Source organism: Anguilla rostrata, chromosome 18, assembly GCF_018555375.3.
Source record: "Anguilla rostrata isolate EN2019 chromosome 18, ASM1855537v3, whole genome shotgun sequence".
Taxonomy (NCBI): Eukaryota; Metazoa; Chordata; class Actinopteri; order Anguilliformes; family Anguillidae; genus Anguilla; species Anguilla rostrata.
The window spans coordinates 12,639,322-12,654,151 of record NC_057950.1 but is presented as its reverse complement, the minus strand read 5'-3'; the positions used below and the strand labels follow the sequence as shown (position 1 = coordinate 12,654,151).

Here is a 14,830-nt window from a genome sequence, read left to right as displayed (position 1 = left end):
TGAAATAACACACGTAATACAGATTATTATTTATGATAACGTAATAATAATTCTTCTTTAAACTGTGCTTGTATCAGTGCCTGTCAGTTGTGACCTTTTCAGTATGAGAGCACATGGCTTGCCTGCAGCAGTTCTTTATTCCAGCGGTAGGTGGAGGAACACACTGATCCACAGCATTCAAAAAGGATACTTTCCCATGTGCACCGGAATATTTCACAGTGTGTTCATTTCCTGTTCTAGTTAAATACATCCATGCCGTAGCTAAAGGGCTCTCGAAAGATTGCAATATTGAAATTTTAACATAGTTACAAAACTCTGTGAAAAATGGTCATTGGATAGGGAATAAGAAGTTCAATAAAAAATATATGTGGTGACCATATCATAGTTCTCTACAATAAAAAAAGTTCCACCATTGTAATGATTCCGTTCAACTTTTTATCAGACAGGAACATATAGTGAAGCCATATATTTTCAGGCGAAAAATTAAATTTTTATGTTATTTTGACAGCTGGATATTTCACAGTTGCAATTCTGTTCTGGTACCTTGCGGAAGGGTAGAGTCACAGTGTCCTAGCTGGGAATTGGACACAACACCTTTGCATTACAGGGTCAGCTCCCTAACCATTACACTACACGACACTACACTATACTATACCATATTCCTTAACCATTATACTACATCATTATACTACGCTATACTCCCTAACCATTATGCTACACTATACTACACCATTATACTACACTTTATTCCCTAACCATTACACTACATTATACTACCAGCAGATGGCAACCTGTCTTTTGATTCCCTATCCACTCTCCATTCTTTCTCACAAAAATCTTTAGAATACTGCCTGACTTTACTAAAGCACAAAACACATACTTTCCATGACCAGAGGTATAAGACCGCGCTCACAAGGCTGCCAGGGCTACAGTTCTTTTAGCACATGGTTCCAGGATTAGCACAATCAGTTGTTTGTTCTGATACCATACTGAATTCAGCTACGATCAATAATGAAAGAATGCACCAGCTCTAAAGTGCGGGCTCTATCGTCAGCCCTGTCCCTCGGAGTCATCTGAAAATCTCAGCCTTGCCAAAACCAAGCTGAGCTAGCTTCCAGCTATGTCCTCTACCATCCAGGATTTCTCCAATTACCTTCATAAACACTGTGCAAATGAATATGACTCCCCAATCAAACACACACACACTAACTTTTTTCTGCAATATTTTACCATTCAAACAAACTGAGGGTTTGTCCACTGTTTCATTGCAGACATTTTCTCAGTGACCACGTCCACTACGCTGTTATTTGTAAACCTAAAGAAAACAGCATTGCAAAAACGGACTCCCTCAGACCACCATGGTGCGACACTGGAAAACCAGCCATTTTTTACTGATGATTTACTGTAGTGTCAGTCACGTTAAACTTCTTATTTTGCCGTGCCAGTATTGTTAGGATCCAGCTATTTGCCTCCTCTTACTTCACCAAGCCCTTAATATAGACCGTGGCACATTGGGCGATTCTAACTCTTTACTTCCAGGTCTTCCAGCATATGCTACCTGGACCCTCCATCTTATTAATTTAATTACTCTAGAATGTGATGACAAAATATTTATTATTTATTCTTTATATTTCCAGGAAAAAACCCCACTGGGATTGACATCTGGTGAAAGTGTGACCTTGCCTAGAAAGTAAAACATGTGGATACAAACAAGAGCAATAGTCTTTCTCTTTCCCATACAACGCCCACAAGTCCTCTCCTTAGCAGTGTCACTAAACACAGCAAACTGTTCTTGTTCAATAGACAGAATGTTTGAATAAGAAAATGCATGTTAAATTAGCCAATAGTGATGAGGTTATTTTAAGTCTGTTAGCCATGTAAGATTTTCTGTCTGGATTGAAACAATAACCATCTCTAACTTGGACTCACAATTAAATGCAATCATTTTCCTTCACAGACAAAGAGCGGAAAGTTAATGCCGATGACTGCTGAACTCTCTAAACGGCGTTTGAAGAAAAACGAACATTCGCCTTTAACTGTGAGACAGAACTGAGAATAAATATTGACATTTGTCATCCAGGCTTGACAATAAGGAGAGTAGAACGTGTCATATGCAAAAATTTAAAGGGGACTTGCAAGCAATGATTAAGGCTCCCTGTAGCCTGAATTTATTTATCCCGTTTTTCATTTCTTCATCAATAAGAAATTGACCGAGCCACCCCACATCACATTTTAAAGTTGCTGTAGGTGAATCATCTCAATGAGTCACTTCATTAATACGAATCACAGCGCGTGCAACTGCATGACAGTTCACAACACGCTTCTCAGGGCGCATTCTTACTGTTCTAGTGAACAGTATTCCACATAGTTTGGCTTGGCAATACACTCATGTTTACCGGTAGCAGAATATGATTCATCAGCCAATGTTCACTGGCTTTTGTTTTTTTATACATTTCATGCAATTAATGCTACCAAACTTATTTTAATAGGTTGCAATTCTTATTGAATGACAATAAAATAATAACAGCAGCATTTCTATTTCCATTCTGTTATTTTGACCAATATTATATTAATAAATATTATACACTCCGTCTCAACTTTATTAGGTTAATCTGCTCAGTAATGTAAATAGCCTGCTCCTCCCAACAGTATCGCTCATTTGACAGTTCTACAGGAGCAAAAAAGACATTTTTTATTTGGTTGTTTTTATGTCTTTTTAATTGATCAGACACAACACTACTTGAGCTTTCCTATGCCAGAAGGTCTCAACACTAATTGGATTGTAGCACTGAATTTGGTAACATGATATAACTGGCTGGCTTATGCAATGTGGGCCCTCAGAACATATTGGTGAATTTGTTTGGCAAAAATGGAAATTGTGAAAAAACAAGACTGAACAAAAACCAATCAAGAAACCATAAGACAAGGCGATGCCCAGGACAACTAACAGTCAAAAGAAGAGCAATGCAGACAACTGCTGAGCATCTTCTCTTACCTCTGAAACAGACTTTTTTTTCTAAATGAATCTATTATTAACAGTGTACTTGATCACAAAAGAGATATTTGTACACAGGTGTTTTCCATAGATGTTAATATCGGTAAAGAAGTGCAGACGTCCCTATTCCAATAATACCTCCAAAGCTAACATCATACGTAGGTTTCTTCAGTTATTCCCTCAAATTATTGGAATGCTAAATGTAAACTCTGCAGGTATTACTTGAAGATGGAAAGCACCAATGTACAAATATCTCTTGTGATCAGATACAGTTTATAACATATTTGTGTAAGCTTGTTTTTCGGTTTAATTGGATTTAGTGATCAAATGTCTCTCTAGAGACAGGTGTCTGGAATAACAGTAAGCAAAAGTATTTTTAATTACATTTATTGGGTACTTACTTTCCCCATATTTCTCCAAATGTGTTCACTTATGCCATTCGCTCAGTTAAGACATTACCAACAAAATTTGCTTGAACCCAGATTTAGACTCATTTGTTTTAAAGCGTAAACACAATAAATGTTATGTTGCTGTTTAAGACAGTTTATTAAAATGTGCACTAAATGACAAAATGGTTTAATTTTGGCTAAATCACACAACATATATCAAGGGATTAAAACATTTGACATTGAGCTTTAAGTCCTGACCAGGCATTGAAACCCTCTGTAGTATTATGCACACATTTCTTTATGTCACTTCGACACAATGTCTGATACAGTTTACTCTGTTAAAAGCAAGTGAGGCCAGTCACTGACTTGTGGAATAATTTCTTTTGTCTTACAGACTAACAGTGTAATATTTTTCATAGCTGCGGTGTGTATTGTCCTTCATAGATAAAATTATATCTATTCAAAAAATGCTAAAAGTTGATAGTGGAGACCGGGGATATTTATTTGCTCTTCTAACTTGTTGGTCGGGATTTCTTCCACATTCCAGAGTTTCTGTTTTTTTTTCTCATAGAGAGAATTGTTTGGTTATAGCTGAGCAACTGAAACCAGCAACCACGGACCTCCCTCCAGGGCAGGGTGGGGTACTGTGATTCATCCAACGTACAGCATCAACCTGCATTTACAAAAAAATAAAATCTTTCTTTCACACAGGAAGCACGGCAGACAGTCATTCCTTGCGCTAGCCACATTAGCCCCACAAAAAAGATGGAGTGTGGGAGTATGAGTAACTAATGCGGGGGTAACCAATGTGGAATGCTAGCTAACTAAACCTGCTGTACCCCTGGCAGGCAGGACTTAATTGTGTATCCCCATTGAGAGGTGGCTTATAAAATAGCCTCGGCTGTAACCTGAGACTATATGGCCTCTACTAACCTTTTCCTGCTAAGCCACACAGAGGACATAAGACTATACGCAGTTGCTGATATACATCAACTGTATTTCAATAAATAACATATTGTAAAACTGTTACTAGGTCTGTTGTTTCTACTGATGTTTATGGAACAGCTTTGGTAACTAAATTCAGCTTACTGTGGGTATAAAAAACATAGTGTTTGCAATGTGCGTAGAATTTGTATTTCTCATATCGTTAGACTGATAATAACATATATAACCTAGAGCCAACATCAGAATTTATGTCTTGCCACTTCAATTTATTATAAAATCTGTTTTTTGGAAAGAAAAGGGATCTCTTTGCCGTTTACATCCTGTTCTCTTTTAACCGCACAAAATCAGATGATAATAATAATAATAATAATAATAATAATAATGATAATGATAAGCAAGTATACAGCACTAAGTGCTTTCATGTTCCTTCTGAATAACAGCAGGCATGGCAGACTGCCACCCAAGCACGCCCATGCTGAACCAAGCACACAGTGTTTCTGCTGTGTTTTAACTCGTGTCTGAAGCAGTATTGGCTTTATTGCCTTACTGAATAAATGCACTCTTACTGTTACCGATCACCAAAACACAGCCCAGGGGCGCACAAACCCCGTCGGTCAGCATGCTTGTTTTTTTTTTTGTTTGTTTTTGTTTCAACCAGTTACCTTAGATATAGTTCCCTGACAGCTCTACACACTACGCAGGTTCACTCCTGCAGTTGAGCACAGAATCGTTAGGATACACTCGCAGTCTGAGGCTACAGCCGGCCAATCACATGGAGGAGGAAGCTTAGGGATTGGATCCGACATTTGGACCCAGCGTCCAGGCTGATGTTCCAGATGTCCAGTACCCTTGTGACAGGACGGCATTCCATTTCACTCCACTTACATGCGAAGTGGACGCGGTCCTCATCACCTGTCTGGTTGTACATTTATACATGCACAGTAAGCTTGTTATGAGTGCCATGCTGGTTTGCTTCACAGTATTGCAGCACACTTGCACGGTCCAAGCACGTGTGCTCGGGCAATTTTGTGTGCTGCCCGGAGACAAGAGGTTTTTCCAGGTTCCAAAGACAACCCAGAGCTCAGGGAAACGGAGGCGAAGGCCAGACACGAAAGACAGCATTTTTGTATCAAATGCTCATTCTGACCTTTGTGGGATCTGGCTTCACTGAATATTTCACAAGTCTTTACCCGAGAATCTGCTTTCGCATGACTGCTTTGTGCAAGGCCAGATGCATCCCAGGGCTGCACACACAGAACAGATTGATAATAAGTAGCTATTACTTGTTTAGTTGTCTTCACGCCAGCGATACTGGTTGGTAGGAAAGAATTTGGTGTCAACATATCGACAATTCCTCTGTAGGTGAGTGATGGGGTAAACACTGGGATGAATACAGATTACACAACAGTGTGGATGTCACACACGACATCTATTTGTATTTATTTTACAAATAGAAACATTTAGGTACACAACCCCTCAAAATAAGTGAAAGAGAAGCACTGTCTAAGCACCCACCTCCCCGCCCTCTCAAAATCAAATCAAATAATGCTTTTTTTGCATCATAGAGTTTATATTCTGGTGTCTGGCACATAAAGCACACATACCACAGAAAGTACAAATATAGGAATGTACTTATATTCTAACAGTAGTATTACACAAAAGGGTATGGACGTACAGTGTGCAGCCGCAGTTCAACTGCAATAAACAAAAGGGACAGCGTCTGATGACGAAAATTCGTTGCAATACGACTAACAAAATACGTAAAACAGAGCTGGAACTGGTGATCTAATTATTATTTTTAAAAACGTAAAGAAACGAAAATAATGATAATAATAATAGACCTATATTTGTAAGGGCAAAGTGCCTGCAATAGCCTACGGTACATATAGTTCTCAAACATTTTGAGGAAGATACAAATATGGACATGGGTGGAGGAAAGGTGAGAATTAGGTAATGCTACGCCGAACCCCACCTTGATTTTGACTGGGTCTAACTAAATAGGGGATATTTTAGTGAAAACTCTTAAAAACACGGCTGGAAAGAATATTCGAACATTTTAGTTTACGATATTTACAGGAGTTTGTAGGATAATGACATTAGGTTCTCGTTTTTAACTACCCAAGAGTGTAATTTGAGACGCTCCTGCCGATTCAGTTTGAGAGTTCTTCCCCCAAACCGGTTGGACGAGAAGACCGCACCTGCGAGAGAGAAAGAAAAGAGCGCTTGTTTTCCTTCTCGTTCAGTGTACCTGTTGGCCTTGTGCGGAGCAGCCACAAAGCCAACCTCGGACGTTTACAGCTTTCGGTATATTTTCCAGATCTTTCGCAACCATAACCATGAATTCTGTGGTTGTGTTTCTTCTGATGGCCTTCGCGGCTACGGCATCGGCTCAATGTGAGTGCTTTTATTTATATTAATAAGCTTTGTTCTTATAAATGTTGCTCTCTTCAGGCGAACAGAGGTCTAATCGGTTCAAATATTTGCATACGTGATATTTCCTTTTCTTGTCCTTTATATATATTTTATTTATATATTATATATTAACTTCGTAGCAATACATTTGAAAAGGTTATCATATTCGCTACATGTGCGCATTTTTAAAAGTTTTTCCCCATGCACGTCCACGGCTTTGTGCAAAATTATAGTCTTAATACTCAAGTATTAAGTTTAAAAAACGCGTAAGGCATCGTTCAAGACTATACTTCATATGGTGCTTGGTGTATTACAGTAAAACGAGCCGAAATGCGATTAACGGCATGTTCTCTCAAAAGACCTACTGTATGTGCTTTGCTATACCACTTCCTTTTTTAGGTTGAGGTTTATCACCGACGTCAACTTGAAAAACGTTGCGTAACTTTTTGCCTATTGTATTTACCACTGGTACAACCTGGAAAGGGCGCCTAGAATGGACACTTTGGTTAAGGGCGCAAACCTCTCACACTACAGAAGGACACGGAAGTGAGGCCACGGGCCCTAACACGTCGTGCTGTTGCCTTCTTGGCGTTTTCTAGTGGTTCTACATGTAGTGAGAGTAGGCTACCCATCAGTAGTAGCCTATTAGTCTCATTAAAAAAAACGTAAAGATAATTTTTTTTAGTCCGTTTCCAGGCTGATTTCTCCTTGGGTGACTATGCATACTTATCTAAGGATCAAGTCTTTCTCAGGTTGTGTTGTCCTTAAGCTAGTGCTGCCCAACTCTCTTCCTGGAGATCTACCACCCTGGACGTTTTCACTCCAACCCAAACAAAGTACAACCCATTCAACAGCTGGAGATCTTATTGAGTTGCTAATCAGGTGTGCCAGATTAGGGTTGAAACAAAAACCTTCTGGGCTGTAGATCCCCAGGAACAGGGTTGGGCAGTCCTGTCCTTAAGCCTTACAGTTGCCACACCCTAGGGCCTGGTTACTCAAATCGTCTTTTGAGGACCGAGAACTGCTGCTTTTCCACCCTCCCTTTACCTGGGACTCAGGTGTGAAGACCGTCAGGCTAATCGATAGCACTAATTATTCAGTTAATTATCTGGAAGAAAATAATTTGGATTCAAAGGCTGGATTTGAATATCCATGCTCTAGGGGATAAGGGTCATTCAAAATGAAGTTGGAACTTCTCAAAGGCTTCTCAAATCAGCCCCTAAAGTCAACCCTTAAAATCACCCCCTGATGAAGGGAAGTCTGAGGGCGACTTCCTGGCTAAGGGCACATCCGAAACCACCATGAACATCAAACTGAGCACCAAGGTCCACAAATAACCAGCCAACTGAACTGCTGGTGATGAGGCTTATTCACTGTTAATAATAATAATAATAATAATATTACAAAGCACAATCAAGTTCACATTTAAAGAAAGTCCTATTTCTATAGCATTTTTATTCATACTTCTGTCACAGTGTATTAAAATGGGCACATGGGCTCACGTTCTTCTTCCGCAAGATGGTCTCATCCACCTTTGCTTTGTGTCAGAATAATAATTTTTAAAAAAATAAAGCACATGAAATGTGTTATTGTTCAATAAAAATGGTTTTATTTCTGCGGTATTGAACATAGTCTGAATATAAGCGTTCGTACGTTACAAAGTATGCACATTGCATCTTTATTGGGCTGCTGAACTGTTCCGATAATGGGAACGCTGCCTTCCTGTTATGAATGCAAAATCCATCAGTGTCTCAGAAACCTCTCCCCTCGTGTGAGCTGAGACACACATACTGTGCCATTAGCTGGTAAATGTCAGGACAGCAGCACCTCAGCGATGATGACTTCAAGGTGCGTTCTGGGACGGCAGTTTTTAACCAGTCTGTCAGTCCCCAGAATCATTACGTGATCGAATAGAACGCACTCATTGAGGGTGTAAGAGGTCACTTTGGAACATAGCCCAGGCACTCGGATTTCCATTCAGCTTGACCACCCTCAAAACAAAAATGATTTTTAATTCATTAGAGTGAACAATGTCCAAAGAAGAACTTTAATCTTGTCTGGGCATTGTTCACTCTTCAACTGTGAGTGTAAAGAGTGTTCACGCACAAATAACTGACTGCTTCCTGGTTACGGACTAATCGGATTCAAGTGTGCACAGTCACCTAGCCACGTATTTTTGCACATATTCAGAGTCGTAATTCAAGTGCACTTTGGCTTGTTATTCATTGGTAAAATGATTAATGTGAAATCCCAGTTCTTTTACATAAAAAAAAAAAAACTCTGGCCAGACAGACATATCGGAGGGAAAAAAGAGCACACGTAGAATAGAATAGAATAGAATCCGCCATATATGTTGTGTCCACAGAACCAAAACACTGCTTCACCTCAGATTGCAGTGATGGCTTGTTCACTTTTTAAATGCCAGCCTAAGAGAGAGGTTTTGGTTTACGTTTTGTATGCCCGCAAATTCAGCTCCTAGGAGCGGTTATGGGAAAACGGAGCTCTTTCTGAGTTCTTGGCCAGGAGACATTGTTTAATTACTGCTTTCTTAATAAGGGCAAGAGGTGTGACTACAAAGGAAAACAACTCAAATATAGGAACTGGTTTGTTGAACTCAAACAAGGGTGAGCCAGAACTTTAATTCAGTCAGCTTAAATTGAAGCCTGCATGACCTCTGTTCCATATGACCAAAAATGGTCACTTGTGATGGAAGAATGACCATATTTGGGTAACAAAATAACCAATAGGGTACCAGGATGCCTTCCTCTTGTTACCTGCCTTTACCACAACCTCCAAGACATTGGAACTTCCCCACTCTCACAGAGGGGACATTATGATTGTTTGTTCAAGCACACAAGTGTTACGATTGACATTTTGTCCAAAAAATTTGCCCAAGTTTGCCACAAGTGTGCCAGAATTACTATTGCATGGAAATCTAAGAGCTAAATGTGAGACCTCACCTCCGCAGCAACTAGAAGCTTGTTACATAAAACCATTAAGATGCATATCTAATTTATAATTCTTTTGTTTCTGTTCTATGTTAAATCCTCGTGCTTGTTATAGTGTAAAATGTAGAATTATGTATACACTTGGATTTATTCATTTGTTTTTTCCTACGTTTTATTTCTTTTAATTCTCTCGTGCAGTTCCAGATCTCTGGTTGGAGAGACAGGAAAAGATTAAATAAGGAAATAATGTGCATAGTGTGTATGTATGCGTGTGGCGTTAAATATGTGAATACCAGTTGATTTATGTTTGATTTGCTGCTAAGAAAACCAACTGGCTGCTGTGAATCAGTAAAAAAGAAAATTCAGAAAAGTAATGCTGCTTCCTCTCTCCTCAGGCACCTGTAAGACTATGAAGTGGGCTACTTGTGACGGAACCCCTTGCCAGTGCACTGTAATGGTTGGCGAGAACGTGAAACAGCCCCTGGACTGCACTAAGTGTAGGTGGCCTACAATGTCCTTGCATGAATTGCATTAACATTTAACACATGCCCTTAACCAGAGTGACTTGTGTAAACACACAGATATTGGTTGAGTCAACAAACAGTGCTGATGCTAGGTCAGAGTCACAACCTTACAGGAGTAGACGATATGTAAACTTATAAAGGTAGTTGCCACAGTAGGTGCAAAAGCGGTAAAAAATTTCAGCATTACAAAGAAGCAATTGGGTTGTGGGTTATAGTTTTAGATCTGCCATAGGTAGGGCTAGAAAACCCATGTGAAATGTTCAGAGTTCAGCATTAGGTGAGTCATGATGCTGTTCAAATGGGTGGGTTTTCAGTCTGCAGTGGAGGATGGGCAGCGGCTCTGCTCTCGATTATGTTGGGGGGGCTCATTCTGCTGGAGGGGGGGGGAGGGGGAGGGATCAGCAGTATAGAGAGCTTGATTGAGACGAGGGCCCCTTCAGAAGGGGAACGGTAAGTTAGCGTGTCACCACTTTCCACACGTGTGCACCCGTGTGCATTTGCAGCTCTGACGTTTCCATTTCGTTGAAACTGTTCCCCTCCCTCCCTCCCTCCCACGCCAGTGATCCCCAAGTGCTTTCTGATGAAGGCGGAGATGTACCGCGCCAAGAAGGGCCTGTCCACCCGCACGGGCGGGAAGCCCACGGAGCACGCCTTCGTGGACAACGACGGCATCTACGACCCCGAGTGCGAGAACACCGGCACCTTCAAGGCCCTGCAGTGCAACAACACCGAGGAGTGCTGGTGTGTGAACAGCGCTGGAGTGCGCCGCACGGACAAGGGCGACAAGACCCTCAAGTGCGACAAGCTGGTGGAGACCTAGTGAGTCAACCCCCCTCGAACGCAGGGCCACCACTGTGGCTCCTCCGGGATGAACATACATAAAGCAACGCTTGGTTTATGTGAAGTTTGCATGTGATCCACCCACTTTCTGGGTGTCTGGGTGTCTGGTACAGCCACTGTTACTGTTTGTTAAAAACAAGGCTTCGACATTTGAGACACAGAACACAGTTGTGATTTTTGGCCCAAGGCTATTGGACTGCAGGTGGGGGTGTGCATTCTGCCACAGCTGCAGAAACCTGGTTGTATGCAAGGCAAACGATTGGGGAGCGCTTTAGCTGCTGCTGACTTGTTGTGGTAAGGATCAGCTGAAATGTTTTACACCTACATCCTTCCCCCCCTACAGCTGGGTACGTCTTGAGCTCAAACATAAGGATATTCCTGGTTACCAGATGGACCAAGACAAGCTGAAAACGTAAGTGCTGTCTATTCAGTTTGGAACCCTGCTATCCATTTGAAGATTGTGTGCTTGGGTCTTCCAGTTTAACATAACCATAATTAGTGTTTCCCTAAACTTACTGACATATGCCTTCTGTTGGCACAGTGCTCTGAAGGCTGCTCTAAAGGAACGTTATGATATGCCCGCGGACCTTACGGACAGCATGGAAATGGCCGTGAGTATTTCAAGACTTTTCAAGATAACCCTTCATTAAATCAACTGAAGGTTTTTACGGAAATTCTTTCAGAAGAAAAGCATGCCGTGTTGAAGACCTGATTTCAATGCATGTTTAGTAAAACAGTAGTTCAATGTAGGCTTGTGAAAACTATATTTAAACTAACATAAAACCCAAACATCTGGAGACCTTATACTCAATGTGACTTGGGAAAGATCTTTTTTAAAAACCTTCAATATACCAAAAGTTGCATCAAAATAATTAAATGTTTTGCACAATGCTAATTATAAATACCATGATAGAAAGTATGAGATAAGGACAAGATGACAGACTTTTTAGGCAATGGATCTTTTCAGTGAATTCGTTCTTATGCATGATTGTTTATTATATTTAATTTTTATTTGTTGTACATGCACCTGGAATGTATTTTGAAATGGTAGTTTGGTAGTTATTTCTGGATCACTTGGTTGGCAGTTGGTTGAATAGCCCCACAGTGGGAAAAGGGGGCAGGGTAGCTAACTTTGCAGTCTGTTTGACACGTCCATTTCCTCTGACAGTATGACAAGGACGCACGCCTCATCGTCCTGGACATAAAGAAGGACAAAGCAGACAAAGATAAGGACCTATCCAAAATGGCTTACTACATGGAGAAAGATGTAAGCATGCGCCCACGCTACTTTTCTTGCTTGTCGGAAGTGCTGTTATAGAAACTGAGCAGCCAGGTGACATCATCCTTAGTGAAAGTGTACAATAAGTGTTCTAACAGGAGAGCTAAATGTCCCTTTTAATTCTAACTTTTTTCTTTAAAAATAAAAAATCAAGCTGCTGAAATCACTTTGGTTAAAATGTAAAATGCTATCGGTACTACTCTTGCAAACAGTCCATGATTATTTTGCTTGCCATTGCTGTTTTTAACAATGATGATAAATGAACAATAAACATAGCCATGGTAATTTAGAGTCATTCTGACAACGGCAGTGATATTAAACTCATTCCTCTCTCACCCCAGGTCAAAGTCCTGCCTCTCTTCGAAAACACCAGCAAGTTCGAGCCGAACGTGGAGGGCAAGAAGGTGGAAATGGAGAACATCTTGGTGTACTATGTAGATGCGGAGCCCCCCACCTTCACCATGAAGAGGCTGACCGGTGGGGTGATTGCGGTCATCGTCGTCGTCATTCTGGCCGTTGTCGCTGGGCTGCTCATCCTGGTGAGTTTTATTTGTGACCCTCGCCCCCCACCCCTTCCCAAACCCCCAGAATGAATGCCAATGCTCAAGACTCTTTAAAGGGTTTTTTAAACTGTGACCAAGCAGCCTTAGACAGGATACTAAGGGTATCCGCCACACTTTACAAACCTACAGCCGGTCTTAATAAATGCACGACTCTAGTCTCGACTTTGAAAAATGGAATGAGTCATCAGTTTCATTGAAAAAGAAAGAAAAGAATAGAACATGAACAGATTGTTAGCCAGTTGAAATGGTTCAGGCAGATTGAATGTTTGTTCCCACCCCAGTTCTTCCTCTGCACCTGTTTTCTCCAGTTCAGTAATATATGACATCATAAGTCATTTAAATGCGGAAGACCAACCAGTATTCATTCTTTCTAACACTGTCCAACACTGTATCAATTATTGGTGCACCATGGGCAGATGGTTTTAGTAGTATTGTAGCATTTACGGGAGCTTTTAATTCTTTTCCAGTACTTCACCAATAAGAAAGAAAGGGCAAAGTATCAGAAGACACAGGTGAGTGTTTGCATTAGAACTTCTGGGCCTTTTTTTTAAACAAAAAATGGTAGTTTTTTATACTTTGTGTTGCTTGGAGATTTTAGATTGATGCGTAAGGAAACTGAAGGAATGGGAAGTATATATACGTGCCTTTGAAAGCTGTAGTTCTTATCACTGCATAATTTCCTACCCTCCAAAATCACTGAACAGAGTAAAAAGGTACACATAATTTTCAATGGAACATTGTCACGAAAGCTGCTAATACGATATGGGAAATATCAGTGCAAACCAAATGTGACTTTGTAAAATCAAGGCTAAAATTATGCTAAACTAAAAAGGATTCTGTTTTCTTTCAGGTCAGAGAATTGGATGAGATGGCAAAGTGAATGTCCTTATTTTCTTGAAGTGGTGAAATTAAGTAAAATAATCCCATCACATTTTGATAGGAGTACCCTTCACATTGGAAACTAAACTAGAGGTTAGCTCTTGTTCTAAACATCTTGTGTGCAGTTGTCTATAAAAATGTTGCTTAATAGTTTTTTAATCTGAGGGATGGTCTCTGCTGTAACTTACATCTTTGTTAATATACAATATTTGGTGTGCTGTTATTTCCCAAGGACCATATTTATGAGCTAAAGAAAATTGCAGAAAGTGCCTGTATATTACCAAATCCCTGTCCATGAAATGCATATTGGAGATTCATTTTTTATTTGACGTAATATTTTTCACTTTGCCATGTACAGATTGGGGTACTGCGGTTTTTAATATTGTGAATTTTGATTAAATGGTTTTTAATAAAATGATAATATTGTTTAAACTACCTTTCCATCTCCACTCTTTGACCAAAATTGTCAGCCTTGACTTCTCCAACATCTTGCAAATGCTCACTCTTATCGAGAGCGAAGAACCTTAAATCACTACAAAATGATATCAATACATTACATTACATTACAGGCATTTAGCAGACGCTCTTATCCAGAGCGACTTACACAACTTTTTACATAGCACTTTACATTGTATCCATTTATACAGCTGGATATATACTGAAGCAATGCAGGTTAAGTACCTTGCTCAAGGGTACAACGGCAGTGTCCTTACCCGGGATTCGAACCTACGACCTTTCGGTTACAAGCGCAGTTCCTTACCCACTGTGCCACACTCCGTCCCCACACTCCCCCCCACACTCCGTGCCAATACAGGCACTAATTCTCTACAACATGTAATGGAAAATAGGCTATACTGAACAGATGTGCAAAGAACAGGAATGAAAGTGCAGAAATCCTCTAGAGGGTATAATCTTGAGAGAAGTGCAAGTGCAGGATGTGCAGACTTGATTTGGTGCAAACTGATGCCAAAATGACAGCCTGCCTGCTGCAGCTGATGCACGCCTGAAGTCAATGCACAGTATGAGTATTTGCATGTGCATTTCAGCTTGTCCTTG

General features: G+C 40.4%; 2 protein-coding genes across 3 annotated transcripts in view; one reads left to right on the top strand and one right to left on the bottom strand.

The window, feature by feature from the left end:
• The window catches only part of si:ch73-105b23.6 (fibrillin-2), a 50,747-nt gene that overhangs the window by 23,746 nt on the left and 12,171 nt on the right, over positions 1-14,830 (bottom strand). The window lies entirely within an intron of this gene.
• On the top strand, positions 6,325-14,206 carry epcam (epithelial cell adhesion molecule). Its single transcript, XM_064317390.1, has 9 exons — positions 6,325-6,723; positions 10,085-10,186; positions 10,774-11,032; positions 11,397-11,465; positions 11,595-11,664; positions 12,222-12,320; positions 12,674-12,871; positions 13,363-13,407; positions 13,746-14,206. Exons 1-9 carry the CDS (start codon positions 6,666-6,668, stop codon positions 13,773-13,775), a joined length of 930 nt encoding a protein of 309 aa, XP_064173460.1. The 5' UTR covers positions 6,325-6,665; the 3' UTR covers positions 13,776-14,206.

What these genes read in the sequence shown, in the direction of transcription:
- epcam (XM_064317390.1), top strand. Translation starts at nt 6,666, where the DNA reads ATGAATTCTGTGGTTGTGTTTCTTCTGATGGCCTTCGCGGCTACGGCA. An exon ending in GGCTACGGCATCGGCTCAAT is followed by an intron (nt 6,724 to 10,084) that starts GTGAGTGCTTTT and finishes CTCTCTCCTCAG; the next exon opens with GCACCTGTAAGACTATGAAG. An exon ending in TCGCTGGGCTGCTCATCCTG is followed by an intron (nt 12,872 to 13,362) that starts GTGAGTTTTATT and finishes ATTCTTTTCCAG; the next exon opens with TACTTCACCAATAAGAAAGA.